Genomic DNA, 12,821 nt, shown 5'->3' on the forward strand with positions numbered 1-12,821 from the left:
AGCCAGTCACAGTATGAAAATATTGTGGACATTCTCTGGTCTGAGACAGAAATCCAACTATTAGTCATGAATGTAAATCGCTACAATCTGGTACAAATGACTGAAAAAGACTGAAATGATAGGCCCAAAATTTTAAATATATTTATTTTGGCTTAGTCATTACGGGGTGTCGTGTATAGATAGATGGCAAGACAATTGAATCAACTGTGAATTAATCCAGTAAGGCAACAAAATCTGGAGAAAGTGAAGGGTTCTGAATACTTCCCGAAGACATTGTGAGTAATGTTCTGTCTGCAAGGGTCACATGTAAATTAAAAGGTAGTAAGTACAAACATACAGTGGCCACTTTATTAGGTACACCAGCTTGTTAACAAAAACAGCCTAAGAACTATTTCTGAATTCCACCAAAGAAAATGGACGCTTACATGTTAGCTGTGTGACAACTGAAGGGTTAGGGTTAGTGAATCTGTTTAGTGCAGTTACTCAAACGCTTCTAGAAGCTGGACATCCATACAAAGACGGGGCCATTGGTTTCAATCAAAGCCCACTGGCCAATGCTCATGTGCCGAGTGAATTGACACGGCGGCACTGAGAAGCACAATAAGACTTACATGGAGATGTCAGTTTATTTGCAGGAATTGAAATGTTAACATCAGCAATTGCTAAAAAGGTTTTATTCCTCTGAGAAAGAGCAATGTACAGTATATACAGAGATTAAAAGGCTAAAAATCTAACTGTACACCAAAATAGAAGTTAACAGACAATGCACATCTAAATGGGAAGGTTTGAGCTCCCCTTACAAGGGCTCCAGTAGTCGGCCAATAAAGGAAAGAGCCCCCACATAGAACCTCAGGCTGAAACCTGCTTCAGTTACAAAACCATGTCTTTCAAGGGCTTTTAAATTAAAATATGTCAAGCATAATTAGAATGAGGCAAATAATGATGGCATACAGGAGACCTGGTTGGAATTACATGGCCAGATATAGGTTAAATTAAAATAACCAAACATAGTCCAAGTACACTTACATATAGAAAAAAAACAAAGCTTGAGACAAAAAACATCCACTAAATAAATTTTAATGACAAAACAAATCCAACAATCTCATAAATCAGGTTGATGCTCAAAGGCAGCCGCAATACAATTAACTTGAAACAGAAAAGGCGTAGGACTGTAAAAAGCTTCCTTCAGAAACAAACAGTTAATCCAAGAGCCTTTTCAGATTAACCAATTAATTTAAACAGTTCTGTATCATATTTTACAGTCGAATACTGTCCGAGGGCATGTATTAGGTGATAAAGGTGAAACGTTTCAGTCCACCCTCTTTGGTCCCTCATTAAATAATGTTTTTTCAAAACAAACAAAACAAATGCACTGTCAACACATGACCACTTTAACATCTAGAAGTGCATGCTTTATCTAATACTCTGATTTGTGTTGCTCTAGAGCAGGGTTTAGGTTTGAAATCACACCATTCAGATCTACTGGACATCACTGCGACGAAAAACAGTAAAAAGTGAGAAATGACAAGCAGGTACAAATCAGAGCATTAGACATGGCAGCAGTTGCATTGTTGCCATCAACCATGTGGCACAATTGAACAACAGACCAACAAAAATCCACAGAGCCATTCAAACATTCAATAATTGGTCAACAACCTCTGTACACGTCAGGACCCCACCCCGGCCCGGCAAAAAATAAATGTTTTTACTGTCGTTTATGTCACAGCCTAAGACACTACTTATCTACTGACTAAGACAGATTGAAATGACAGCCTAGAAATTAGATTACATGGAAAGAGGTAATACTCCTTGCCAGAACAAATTTAGCCCATCCCCCAACCCCCCAATAAGCATACAAAACAAGTACCACTCCACCCCGATTTAATTTACTTGTGTCCCCCCTTGCTAGTTTTAAAGGAAACCTGCAGGACCTTGTCTCCAAGGCGGTAACCGTTGAGGCTGCCGATGGCCATGGCGGCTTCCTCATAATTGGTCATGGTGACGAAGCCGAAGCCTTTGCACTTGTTGGTGTTGAAGTCTCGGATGACCTTGACATTGGTGACGGCTCCGAAGGGCCCAAACATCTGCCACAGGATGCCCTCGTCGGCGTCCTGGCCCAGGTTGTAGATGAAGATGCACCATCCGGCCGTTGAGTTGCCCTGGGTGCTGACCGTGGACATACCGCTCATGTGGTCCACACTCATTGGAGAGAACCTGCCAGGGGCACAGAACCAGGGTTCTTCAAAACCTGTGCTCCATAGATGCGGGTTCTAATTAACCAGGGAATGAGGTGCAGCCCCATTAACCCCAAAAAATATCAGGCCCAAGTACTCAAAGCATTCTAGTGCGCTAATAAATCACCAAAATGAAAGTCAATAAATAAATTAAGCATAGAAAATTTGACAAATTATAGATCTAAGCACACATCTAGAGTACAGCACCAAAGGCAAAAATAGTTTTTGAAACCAGTGATACGATAAAAAAGTAATGACTAATGGATGTTCCTGATTTATTTCAGGTATTTGTTCTTAAGAGGGGAAAACTAGTATATTACTAGCAAAGGGCTTTGGGCACACAGGGGTTGGTATCAGTTTTAATTCCAGCTAGCTGACATGCTGACTAAACTGGCCAAGCGCGCACTTCCCCATGCACCATGAAGCACAAACCAACTATGTCATGATGACATGCAGGTCAAACGACATGATCAGAGGTTAATAAACGCTATACATTCAAGGACGGGTCTAAACATTCAGACATTTGCTTCATCTTTGTAGAATGGAAAGGAGTGATTAAAAATAACTTTTTTCTGAGGATAAATCCACAGATTAAAAAAAACATAAGACCTGTATCATAAAAAAATAGAAAATAAGAAAAAAACATAAGAAAAAAAACATGGGGCTTACGAACGGCAGGTTGTGGGTTCAATTCCCACAGAGGACCAGGTTGGAATTGTATGCACTCACTACTGAAATTTGCTCTGAATAAGGGCGTCAGCTAAATGGATAAACATTGAACTAGAATGACTGTCAACCAATGGAAGGGACTCGCAGCACGTTGAGAATCTCATATACAACCAGGTTCCATTGCGCGTTTAAACTCTGGGAGCAGAGATCGCACACGCGATGAAGCTGGTTTAGTTTGCATGTGAGGAAACACACTAAAATTCCAATATCCAATAGCCTGTTTAACATCACAACTGCAGTGACGTTGGTTTCGTTTTTTTAGGCAACCGTGAGGCAAGCAGAAGGAAACAAAGTTAGGATTCTGGGAAGAAAGGGTCCCCCACGAACCCCACGCCCCCAATACGCAGGTAACCCGTTCAACCACCCCATGTGCATTTCATAACCAGGCTGCTCCTTTTCCCCTAAGGAAACAAGGTTTATCCCAGGTTTTAGTTTCTAAACATGAGCCACAATACCAATACTACCCACGAGACCCATTCAACAGTCAGCTGATGTCTCTTACAATATATTGTGAAGATATATTCTGATTCCTGCTTACTTAGGTCAGACTCTTGTTCAAATGACACACATGGATAGTGGCAGTGTGTTGTCTCTATCCATCCTCCCCCTTGAGTGTGGCAGGGAACTCACCTGAATCTCTGGGCCTGGTGGTGTACTGGGCCCCCAAAGCGCCTGCCCTGATTGTGGTAGAGCTGGTTGATGAGTTGGGAGTTCTTGGCCTGGTTGGGGTTGGCAGCAAACTTCACTGTGATGGGCTCAGAGGCACCCGGAGGTTTCTGCCCATTCAGGTCTTTGATGGCGTCCTCTGCCTCTGCCCGTTTGTCAAAGCGGATAAAGGCCACACCCCTGGAAAGGCCTGAGAAGGTGGATAGAAAACATTATCAGCACCCGAATTTAGTTCTATTGCAGAATACTGCCACAAGTATATTTTAACAGTAGGACCTGACCAGTCTTAACCCCCATGGATAGGCCAAGTATCACCAGTGATCCTGGCAACAGTTAACCATTAACCTAACAAGCTTCCTGCACTATACTGGCACACTTAAGTGATTACATTTTTAAATGTATACATTTGCTAGTTAAAGTGACAGTTTATGTAAGAACTACCATTGAGAGCTGAAAATGAGGTGGAAGCACAGTATTTAATTCAGTAAATGAAAATGTATGCAAAAGAAATACTGGTTGCCCCCCTAGGACAACCTAGGTGTTTATTTAATTCAAAATCTTAATTCAGGCTGCTTACCAGAGGCCTGATCGACCAAGACACGCGAGTTGATAATCCGGCCATAGCGTGTGAACATATCCTCCACGTCTTTCTGGGTCATGGTCTTGGGCAGTCCACTTATATAAAGATTGGCATCCTTTATACCGTCAGAGCTTGGCCTGGCAAAGGACACCTGATGAGTACAGCATAGGTCAGTTTCCATTGTGTGTAATTTATAGGAAAAACCGTAATTCAAAAATGTTTCGTAATGAATGACAATATTACACACATTTGAAGAAAATATCATTAAACAAAAAAAATAATCCCTGAATGTCTTGTTTGAAAACAGTAAAGAAAAAAATAATTACAAAGGATTAAAATCCAGATAATTTACATTGCTGAGCAGCTACTTAAGAAATAAAAGAAACATTCTAAGAAAAGTTGTCGGTTTAAAAATAAGAAGTTATAAAACAAAGAGAAATAAAAAACACAGGACAAATCGCAAACTAATGTAGGGCTTTGATTCGGCACAACATCACACTTAAGCAACACTAAATATTTAAACGTTAACTCTGCAATAACCAGAGGGATTCAGTCAAAAACAAATGCAGTCTAAGCAAAATGAATGTAATAAAGCTTGAGTATAAATATGTGCCGAAAATAAAACCATGTCAAGTTACCCGCACAGGCAAATTACTTCAATCATCAAATTACAAAAAACATATTATACACTACCGTTCAAAGGTTTGGGGTCACTTAGAAATGTCTGTTGCGCCAAATGAAAAGCACATTTTCTGTAACAGCAAATTGATCAGAAATACAGTGGAGACATTGTTTATATGAAATGCCTATTGTGGCGGAAAAGGCAGATTTTTAATGGAATATCTACATGGGCGTACAGAGGAACATTATCAGCAGACATCAGCCCTGTGTCCCAATGGCACGTTTTGTTTGCTAATCCAAGTTAATAATTTCAAAGCAAATTGATCATTAGAAAACTCTTCTGCAATTATGTTAGCACTGCTGACAACTGTTGTGCTGATTAAAGAAGCAATAAAACTGTCCTTCTTCAGATTAGTGGAGCATCAGCAACTGTGGGTTCAATTACAGGATTAAAATGGCCAGAAACAACAAACTTTCATCTGAAACATGTTAGTCTGTTCTTGTTCTGAGAAATGAAGGCTCTGCCATGCAAGAAATTGCCAAGAAACTGAACATATTGTACAACATTGTGTACCACTCCCTTCACAGAACAATGCAAACTGGCTCTAACCAGAACAGAAAGAGGAGTGGGAGGCCAAGGTGCACAACTGAGCAAGAGGACAAATACATTAGTGTCTAGTTAAAAGTAGGACCAACAAAATACCAGTCTCACTGCAACAGTGAAAAGGTGACTTTGGGATGCTGGCCTTCAAGACAGAGTTGCAAAGAAAGTAATATCAGACTGGCCAATAAAAAGAAAAGATTAAGATGGGCAGAAGAACGCTAGACTGAGGAAGTGTTACGGACAGAGATCTAATTTTGGGGTGTTCGGGTCATAAAGAACATTCTTGAGACGCAAACCAAATGAAAAGATGCAGGAGTGCTTTATGCCATCTGTCAAGCATGGTGGCAGCAATATGATTTGCTTTGGTATTGCGATTATCACTCCATTTTGCTACACCATGCCATAACCTGTGGAAGGTGCTTGATTGGAGCTAATTTCCTCCTTCAACAAGAATGACCCAAACTATGCAAGAACTATATAGGGAAGATGCAATCAGCACCAAATTGACAACTAGGATACCAAAGGCCTACAAAGCTGTAAAGGCTGTTAACGGAGTATTCTTTGCCAAATGCTAAGTCTGAAGGACAATTAAAAAAAATCAGTATTTCTAACCTTGTCTGTGACTATATTTTTCTATTCATTTTGCTATACTTACTAATCAAACTCATTTCACGTACGTTGTCATGGAAAACAAGGCCATCTCTAAGTGACCCCAAAAACCTTTGAACCCACGTGTATGCATTACATGACTGTTAAAAGTAGACATACCACCTAAATACCTTCATATCCTTTTGCAAATAGACACTTTGCAGGTAAGGGCTCCCCCTCAACTGCCCAGGGACTACTTGAAGAACATATCACATCAGTTGAAACATGAAAACAAAAACACCTTATAGAACGTTACCTTGATAGTTTTAGACTGTAGTCTCAGCCCATTGAGGGTATTGATAGCCCTTTCTGCATCACTAGCGTTAACATAGTTAACAAATCCGTACCCTAAACTGTGGCCTAGAGAAGAAAAAAACAAAAGGAAAAAACAACAAAATAAAATAACAAAAGTTTGTCCATTTCTATAGATTGGATACCAGCGTTCCACAGGAGAAGTCGGTACAGTGCATGCATTTTTGCGAAAAGACATTTGAAAAACGTTCAAATAATGCTCAAGGAAAAAAAAAACTACATCAAAATCATGTTAACCAAAATATATATCTTTTTTAAATAGAGATGGGAGTAACAGCCTCTAAAAATAACAATGGATATTAATGTTGGTATATAAAAGAAAATTAACTAGCACTAATGGGGGGGGGGTAATATATTTTTCCAATAAATACATGTTACAATTTAGAAATGTTAAAGGAAAGACAAGAAAAAAATTAAATGAAATTCCATTCAACGTGGCACCCAAAAAATTTCATTCAAGGCGTGGGTCTACAAAATGGTCATAAGCAAATATACGAACATGGAGTTGCCATAAGGCCCAACGAAATAAGAAAACCGTGGAGACCATTAAAAAAAACTCCCCAAAGACAAACAATAAAAGATGCACAAGAAAGTTAAAAGAACAGTTTACACATTGTATATAAAGCAGAAAACAGGTGTTAAACAAAAACTCCACGAAAACAGACAATCTCTGATCCCAACACTAATCAGCGAGTCTGCACTTTACAAAAATACTCTTAGTATAGAAATAGATTGGATTGGATTGTTTTTCCCCCCCTAAAGCACACAGGACCTATAGACAACGATAAAAGACAATTATGGTAACCAAAAAAAACTGCATTGAAATCAGATTAGTGATCAAGAAATAAGTAAAAACAAATATTTGATGTCACATTTAACATCAGACTTTCAAAGTTAAAAACAAAAGTAGATGTGCAGACACCCACTGAGAAGGGCAGGCCACGTTTCTCCTTCTTACGGACAGTTTTTAAAGCAAAGAAACTAAAGTCAAAAGAAAAGGGTTTGGACTCACTCTGGTTTTTGTGATAGGGATTACCTGCCACTTTATCGCGGATGAGTTTGGCAGACTCCACCTCACCGATGCTGCTAAAGAGACTCCGCAACTCGTCCTGGCTCATGTTTTGAGGAAGGTAGTTGACGATGAGGTTTGTTTTGGCATCTTTGGGCTCATCTGCCATGTGCTCATCATAACCGTTGTCATATACTTCTTGCTATGGGGAAAATGTGCATAGGTAAGTTGTTTTTAAGACATCTACAACTTTGCCAATGATGATGATAATGGCAAACTAGTTCAGATCAGGGGATACCGCCCACTTCTTGACATGCAAATAAAATGTAGAAGTTTGTCAACTGTGGACCTACCTTCATATTAATCGAACCCTTATTGCCATGCTGTTGTGATTCTCTGTTGTCACCCTGACAACTTTGTACCTCACAGACCTGTAAGAGTAAAAACTGGTCATTTAAAATCCTCCGAGGGAGCCTGAGCACTTAACCACATTTTACTCTGTCCATTTTGTATCAGTCGTAACAAAATGGAGACCAAAATATTGCCTTCGTAACTGCAGAACGTAATATACAAGAACATCCAAACGTTTGGTAGAAACACTCACTTTGAGATATCTGATGTGTCCCCTTCTGACTGCCATGTAGACGTTTTAGATATGCAGACAGATTCTGAAATAAAAGTAAAGCAATTACTATAAACCAAGTCAAAACAAGGCCGTGCACTGATTTCGTGAGCCAAATACAATGTGGTCGTTCAAATACGGATTTCCCACCATCTTGGTTTCCACCATACTAGGAAAACTGACCCGCTACTGGTAGCAAGTAGTTTTTAATATGATTAGTTATGTAAGTTGTTACCTAACACTTGAGTCGCGTTTACAGTCAATACGGTTCTGGTGAGCACACTTCGTGGGCGTGACAAAAACTTGGCGCGGAAGGCGAGGACGAAATTATCCCTATAGCTAGACACAAAAAAACATAGCTAGCCGGTAGTATGCTCGCACCGCCGATCTACCATAGATAGATGGAAACATCTCGGACATTTAGTGCACGTATACAGTAGGCTCAGAATTCCACCACAACAGTATGATAATATAGGTTGAACAATGTAACACACTGCGACAAACTAGCTAGTGAGAGTTGCAAAGACGAAGTAGCGTTGGCTAGCTGCTAACAAACTACCTAGATCTAGTACTAGTTAGTAGGCCTGGACCGCATGGCGAATAGCTAACTTTAGCTAGCAACGTGTACATGAATGGAATGATTAACGTACCTGGTTCACCGATACCCGTGTGATTAATAATAGACCAAAAACGTAGTTTTAGACGGCCCCCAAATAAAAACTCAACTGATTTCGTTTTTTTCCTTCTTCCAACAAATGCAAAGCAAAGACGGTTGCCACTAGCACGCGCAATAGTTAACAAGTACGTCACAGTATCTCACTCCCCCACTTACAAAAAACAGTCGGAAGACCCGCCTACCAGACCAATCAGATGAGGGAGTGAGATGAAGTCAGAGACCTACATGCTCGACCAATCGTCTTGTGGTCGGATCCATAGACACACATCGTTGTACTATGTATTTTGTCTGATCAATAAACAATTATCAGTCACTTGTTTATTATCAGTCACTCGCTATAGAAGTAGCGTCAGCGAAATTATTAAATGTTAATGTTTCCCATGGAAATCAGTACATCATGATTTCAATAAATAGCTAAACAAATAGTTTTCAATAAATGCCTTTTTCCCACCTCAACAAACTTATACCAGACAATGTATACGTGTGAAACTGGACGAAATATGTTTCACCTTTTAAAACACCCCTCTTGCCTTGGGTGTTGTCTTGTTTTTGTCAAACCGAGTTTGAACGACGCAATAAATAACCAATACTTATGCAACCTGTCCTATTGCAGGTGGTCTGTGGATACAACAATATACGTCTTGATGAAAGTGAGCATCAACGATATAAAACAGTTAATAGCAATTTGTTACCTGTTAATAACAGTTTACAGTACATCTAACAATGCAAAGATGTGTTTGAAGACCAGTTATTTGGTATTTACAAATAACCAGTAATGTATAATAACAACTTACATGTTTTAATACCTATATCATAAAAGGATACAAAATATCATAATAAAAAGATCAATGCTGTAATTAAATAACAACACACATCATGCTTGGATATTTTATTTTGAATGTATGTATTCACACAGTACTTAAGTAAATTACAAACTACTTTCTGTTTAAGCAGCCTTGTTCAACTAATATACTGCTGCTGATTTCCCATTACGAACAGAGAGGATGTGGTAACTCAGAACCTTGATAATCTTGGCCAGACGAAGTTTAGATATGGCTTGGCGACTGAACCAGTAATCATCCCAGACACTGCACTGGCTCAATGGGCAACAATACATTGGCTCAGTGCCAACCCGGTGGCTTCCAGCCTTCTTGGATTCATAGAGCTTGTAGTCCTGTAGGGGGCACTGTTCAGGATTGTCTGCCAAGCCGTGCAGCCGCACCACACACTGGTCTGGGATATTAGTGTTGTTCCATTCCAGGTACTCCAGTTCTTCCCCGTTACCCGTCCCTGGGTGGTTCTCTGTGGTCATTTGGAAGTCGGCGGTGCGCACAGGCCATACACCCTGGAGGTGGAATTTCCCAAAGGCCCTGATGTTGTTGAGCAGGACCAGGTTGAACAGCCCGTCTGGTGTGGCCCTAGACAGGATTCCTCTCCGTCTCAGTTTAGCCTCCTCTTCTTTCCTCAAGCTCTGGATCACCAAGATGTCTCTGTCCCACTCTCTCTGCTTGAAATGCTGGCAACAGCTGTACAGCTTCCTGACGGTGTTTGGAAACTCAGCGGACTTTCGGATACTAAATCTACATCCCTGGTTCTGTAGATCATGATCCAGCACACGGACGTAAGTTGTGAAGGTGCTACTGCTCAGGGCTTCCAGGTGGGACGTCTCCCACACATACTGGAAGAATGCAACCAATAACTTGTCCAGCTCTGCGACAGGAAGGCTGCCTGCACAATTGGCCCTCGGATGGTTTTGACTGTTTAGCCACGCGACAAAGGTCATGATATTGCCCAGGTAGGCCTCCCCTTTGTTGGTCACCCCTGGAGGAAAATATATTGAAATAACAGTGAGTTTTTATATTGAAAATACAATTTGTTATGTGAAACTATACATTCTAGCTATGTTATAATCATTTTATTTTGTACTGTAAAGTGTTTTCTATTAAACAAAACAATTACATAAACCTCTGTACAACGCGTTTGCTAACGATTTGTAAATCTGGCCCATACAAATGCAGTAATCATTACTGCAGCAGATGTACTCACTTTTATCTGCTGGTTTCTTGGGTGTTGCCTTTACCTTGCCTTTATCAGTGGCGAAATATGCTACGGCTGCATTAGGCTTCTGGGTTGTAGACGGAAAGAGGACGGCACTACAAGACTCCTGCTTGTGAGGTTCACCCTGGCCCTGGTACAGGTGGTTAGATTTATGAGGGGATGGGGAACCCTGTTTATGAGGGGAGGTTAACCACTGATCATCTAGGGTGCTCTCCATGTCTGAGATGCATCTCAGGATTGGGTTGATATCAAGGGCTGCAATGAGGTTTTCGTTTGGGCAAGGGTTTTCCTCCTTTTGAAATGTCCTTTTCTCAATGCCAGTTTCCTCTGTTTTTGACTCTTGGAATATTTCTTCCTTTTTCATCCCACGTTTCATGTTGATGTTGCTCTCTGGGTCTTCTTGAGCAATCACTCTAGGAAAGAAAAGTTGTTTCACATTTCCCTGCTGCTTCTGCATTCTGGTATTTTTATTTCCAGTCAAGGCCTTTACTGGCTTTCTCACCGGGGCTCCTTCTCCAGACACATGGGTCACAAGACTGCAGTGGCTAACATCCGATTCAACCCAATTCTCGTCAGTGGTGTTCTTAATAAATGAACAATCTCTCTTCTCCTCACACAAGGATAGGTGTTGTGTCTTCCTCCTCTTGCTCCTCTGACCCACAACCTCTTCATTGTCCTCCTCATCTTTCACCCCTGTGGCAAGTGAGAAGGACCAGTCATAAGAATGTCCAACCTCACATCTCCAAGTCATACCTTTGCTCTGATGCCCAAGTGAGTTTATTGTCCCCTCATGCCAAAGCATGTTCTGAGGACAGATGGAACCATGGGAGTGAGCCCAAGTGATTAATTTGCTCAGATCCTCCAGCATAGCACTTGCTTGTATGTGGAAAATGGGCCCCTTTTAAAAGTAACCAAAGATACAAAAGCTCTTAGTGTCTTGAAACAATTGACAGTTTAAACATATACTGTATTTGTAATCATAAAATGTTCCTCTCAGGAACTGTTACTTTTCCAAATACCTATGATAATGATAAAATACATTATAGGCCAACATTAGAAATTATTTTCAAAACACAAACTAATCTAGTTTAGGTATCACAATAGCTAACGTAGTCTGGAAAATAAAAATAAATCTATCGGCTGAAAACAAATATTCCTTACCTCTTCCATTGTTCGCCCTTGACAATAAACTGACTATTATAAAAATATATTACCAAATGTATTCTTGCCTAAAAACACATTACAATGCTTAGTCGGTGTGTTTGTTTTTTAAATATCCACAATTAATCAAAGAATGTCGTGACAACGCTGCACTTCAAACGTCATTAGATACAATATTTATTTGGAATTAGAACGTTAGAACATTCAAATGAACCGGGAAAAGTAGGGTTTTCGCCGCGGGTGTAATATAGCAGTTAGACACCGGGTGTCGTTGAAGCGTAGTCTAAAACATTTTATCCTACAAAACTAGTCCACCTAGAACTGAACCACGAATATTTCCAAGTCAATAGACATCCTACACTTGAAAAATATCCTGCTCACCAATATGCATAACATTAAAGATGACATTGGTCCTTTATTTGGGTGGGGATATTTCTCCTAATTTATCACGCAGGATAATAACATTAAAAAAAACGAAATAGTGTGCCAATATTTGAAGATGGACATAGTAGATTAACAATAAGGACCTAAATCGGAAGTCATTTAAAATGACTGAAGCAAAATTATTTTATTATAATACATCTTGAAGTTACATAGTTATTGTTATTATTTTGTATATACTCTAGTCAACAGGATATCGCTGTCATGTATAGGCCTACAGCTGAACAACATGTTTCGATTTGTATAAATTGAAGCTACTATGTCCTGTAGGGGAGACCAGGGATATGTGTAACATTTTGCACATTTCTATCTGGATCTTGAAGCTGTTTGGAAGCCAGTGCATTCAAAATTGTATACAAACTAGTTCCATGTGTCTGCTATTAGATGGCGTAACTGTTATATCTGTAACACAAACAAAAAATGTGTGGTTTACTCTCAAACACAAGGAGTGAAATGTTAC

The 12,821-nt window shown here is 39.9% G+C and overlaps 2 protein-coding genes across 6 annotated transcripts; both read right to left on the reverse strand.

Annotated features, from left to right (window-relative positions):
• Window positions 1–326: 326 nt before the first annotated feature.
• LOC105011411 (ELAV-like protein 1) lies at window positions 327–8,848 on the reverse strand. Of its 5 annotated transcripts, XM_010871409.5 has the most exons (9): window positions 8,676–8,848; window positions 8,261–8,364; window positions 8,008–8,071; window positions 7,757–7,834; window positions 7,407–7,605; window positions 6,339–6,442; window positions 4,207–4,360; window positions 3,594–3,819; window positions 327–2,214 (listed from the first exon to the last, which is right to left on the reverse strand). In XM_010871409.5, the coding sequence occupies exons 3-9, from the start codon at window positions 8,041–8,043 to the stop codon at window positions 1,887–1,889; spliced, it is 1,125 nt and encodes a 374-aa protein (XP_010869711.2). In that variant the 5' UTR covers window positions 8,044–8,071; window positions 8,261–8,364; window positions 8,676–8,848; the 3' UTR covers window positions 327–1,886. The 5 variants fall into 5 exon arrangements, with proteins under 5 accessions (XP_010869711.2, XP_010869713.2, XP_010869710.2 ...); XM_010871411.5 differs by lacking the exon at window positions 8,261–8,364 and having other exon boundaries at window positions 7,431–7,605; XM_010871408.5 differs by lacking the exon at window positions 8,261–8,364.
• A 729-nt stretch (window positions 8,849–9,577) lies between these two features.
• LOC109616048 lies at window positions 9,578–11,240 on the reverse strand. Its single transcript, XM_020049100.3, has 2 exons — window positions 10,748–11,240; window positions 9,578–10,522 (listed from the first exon to the last, which is right to left on the reverse strand). The coding sequence occupies exons 1-2, from the start codon at window positions 11,214–11,216 to the stop codon at window positions 9,666–9,668; spliced, it is 1,326 nt and encodes a 441-aa protein (XP_019904659.2). The 5' UTR covers window positions 11,217–11,240; the 3' UTR covers window positions 9,578–9,665.
• Between the last annotated feature and the right edge of the window lie 1,581 nt (window positions 11,241–12,821).

Source organism: Esox lucius, chromosome 8, assembly GCF_011004845.1.
Source record: "Esox lucius isolate fEsoLuc1 chromosome 8, fEsoLuc1.pri, whole genome shotgun sequence".
Lineage (NCBI taxonomy): Eukaryota > Metazoa > Chordata > Actinopteri > Esociformes > Esocidae > Esox > Esox lucius.

Bases quoted from the DNA above. Each gene is read 5' to 3' on its own strand.
- LOC105011411 (XM_010871408.5), bottom strand. From the start codon at position 8,043: ATGGCAGTCAGAAGGGGACACATCAGATATCTCAAA. The intron at 6,443-7,406 runs GTGAGTCCAAAC...TTTCTTCTCTAG, and splicing joins TCCCTATCACAAAAACCAGA to GCCACAGTTTAGGGTACGGA. The intron at 2,215-3,593 runs GTGAGTTCCCTG...TGCCCCTGGCAG, and splicing joins CACCAGGCCCAGAGATTCAG to GTTCTCTCCAATGAGTGTGG.
- LOC109616048 (XM_020049100.3), bottom strand. From the start codon at position 11,216: ATGCAGAAGCAGCAGGGAAATGTGAAACAACTTTTCTTTCCTAGAGTG. The intron at 10,523-10,747 runs GTGAGTACATCT...ATTTTCCTCCAG, and splicing joins CAAGAAACCAGCAGATAAAA to GGGTGACCAACAAAGGGGAG.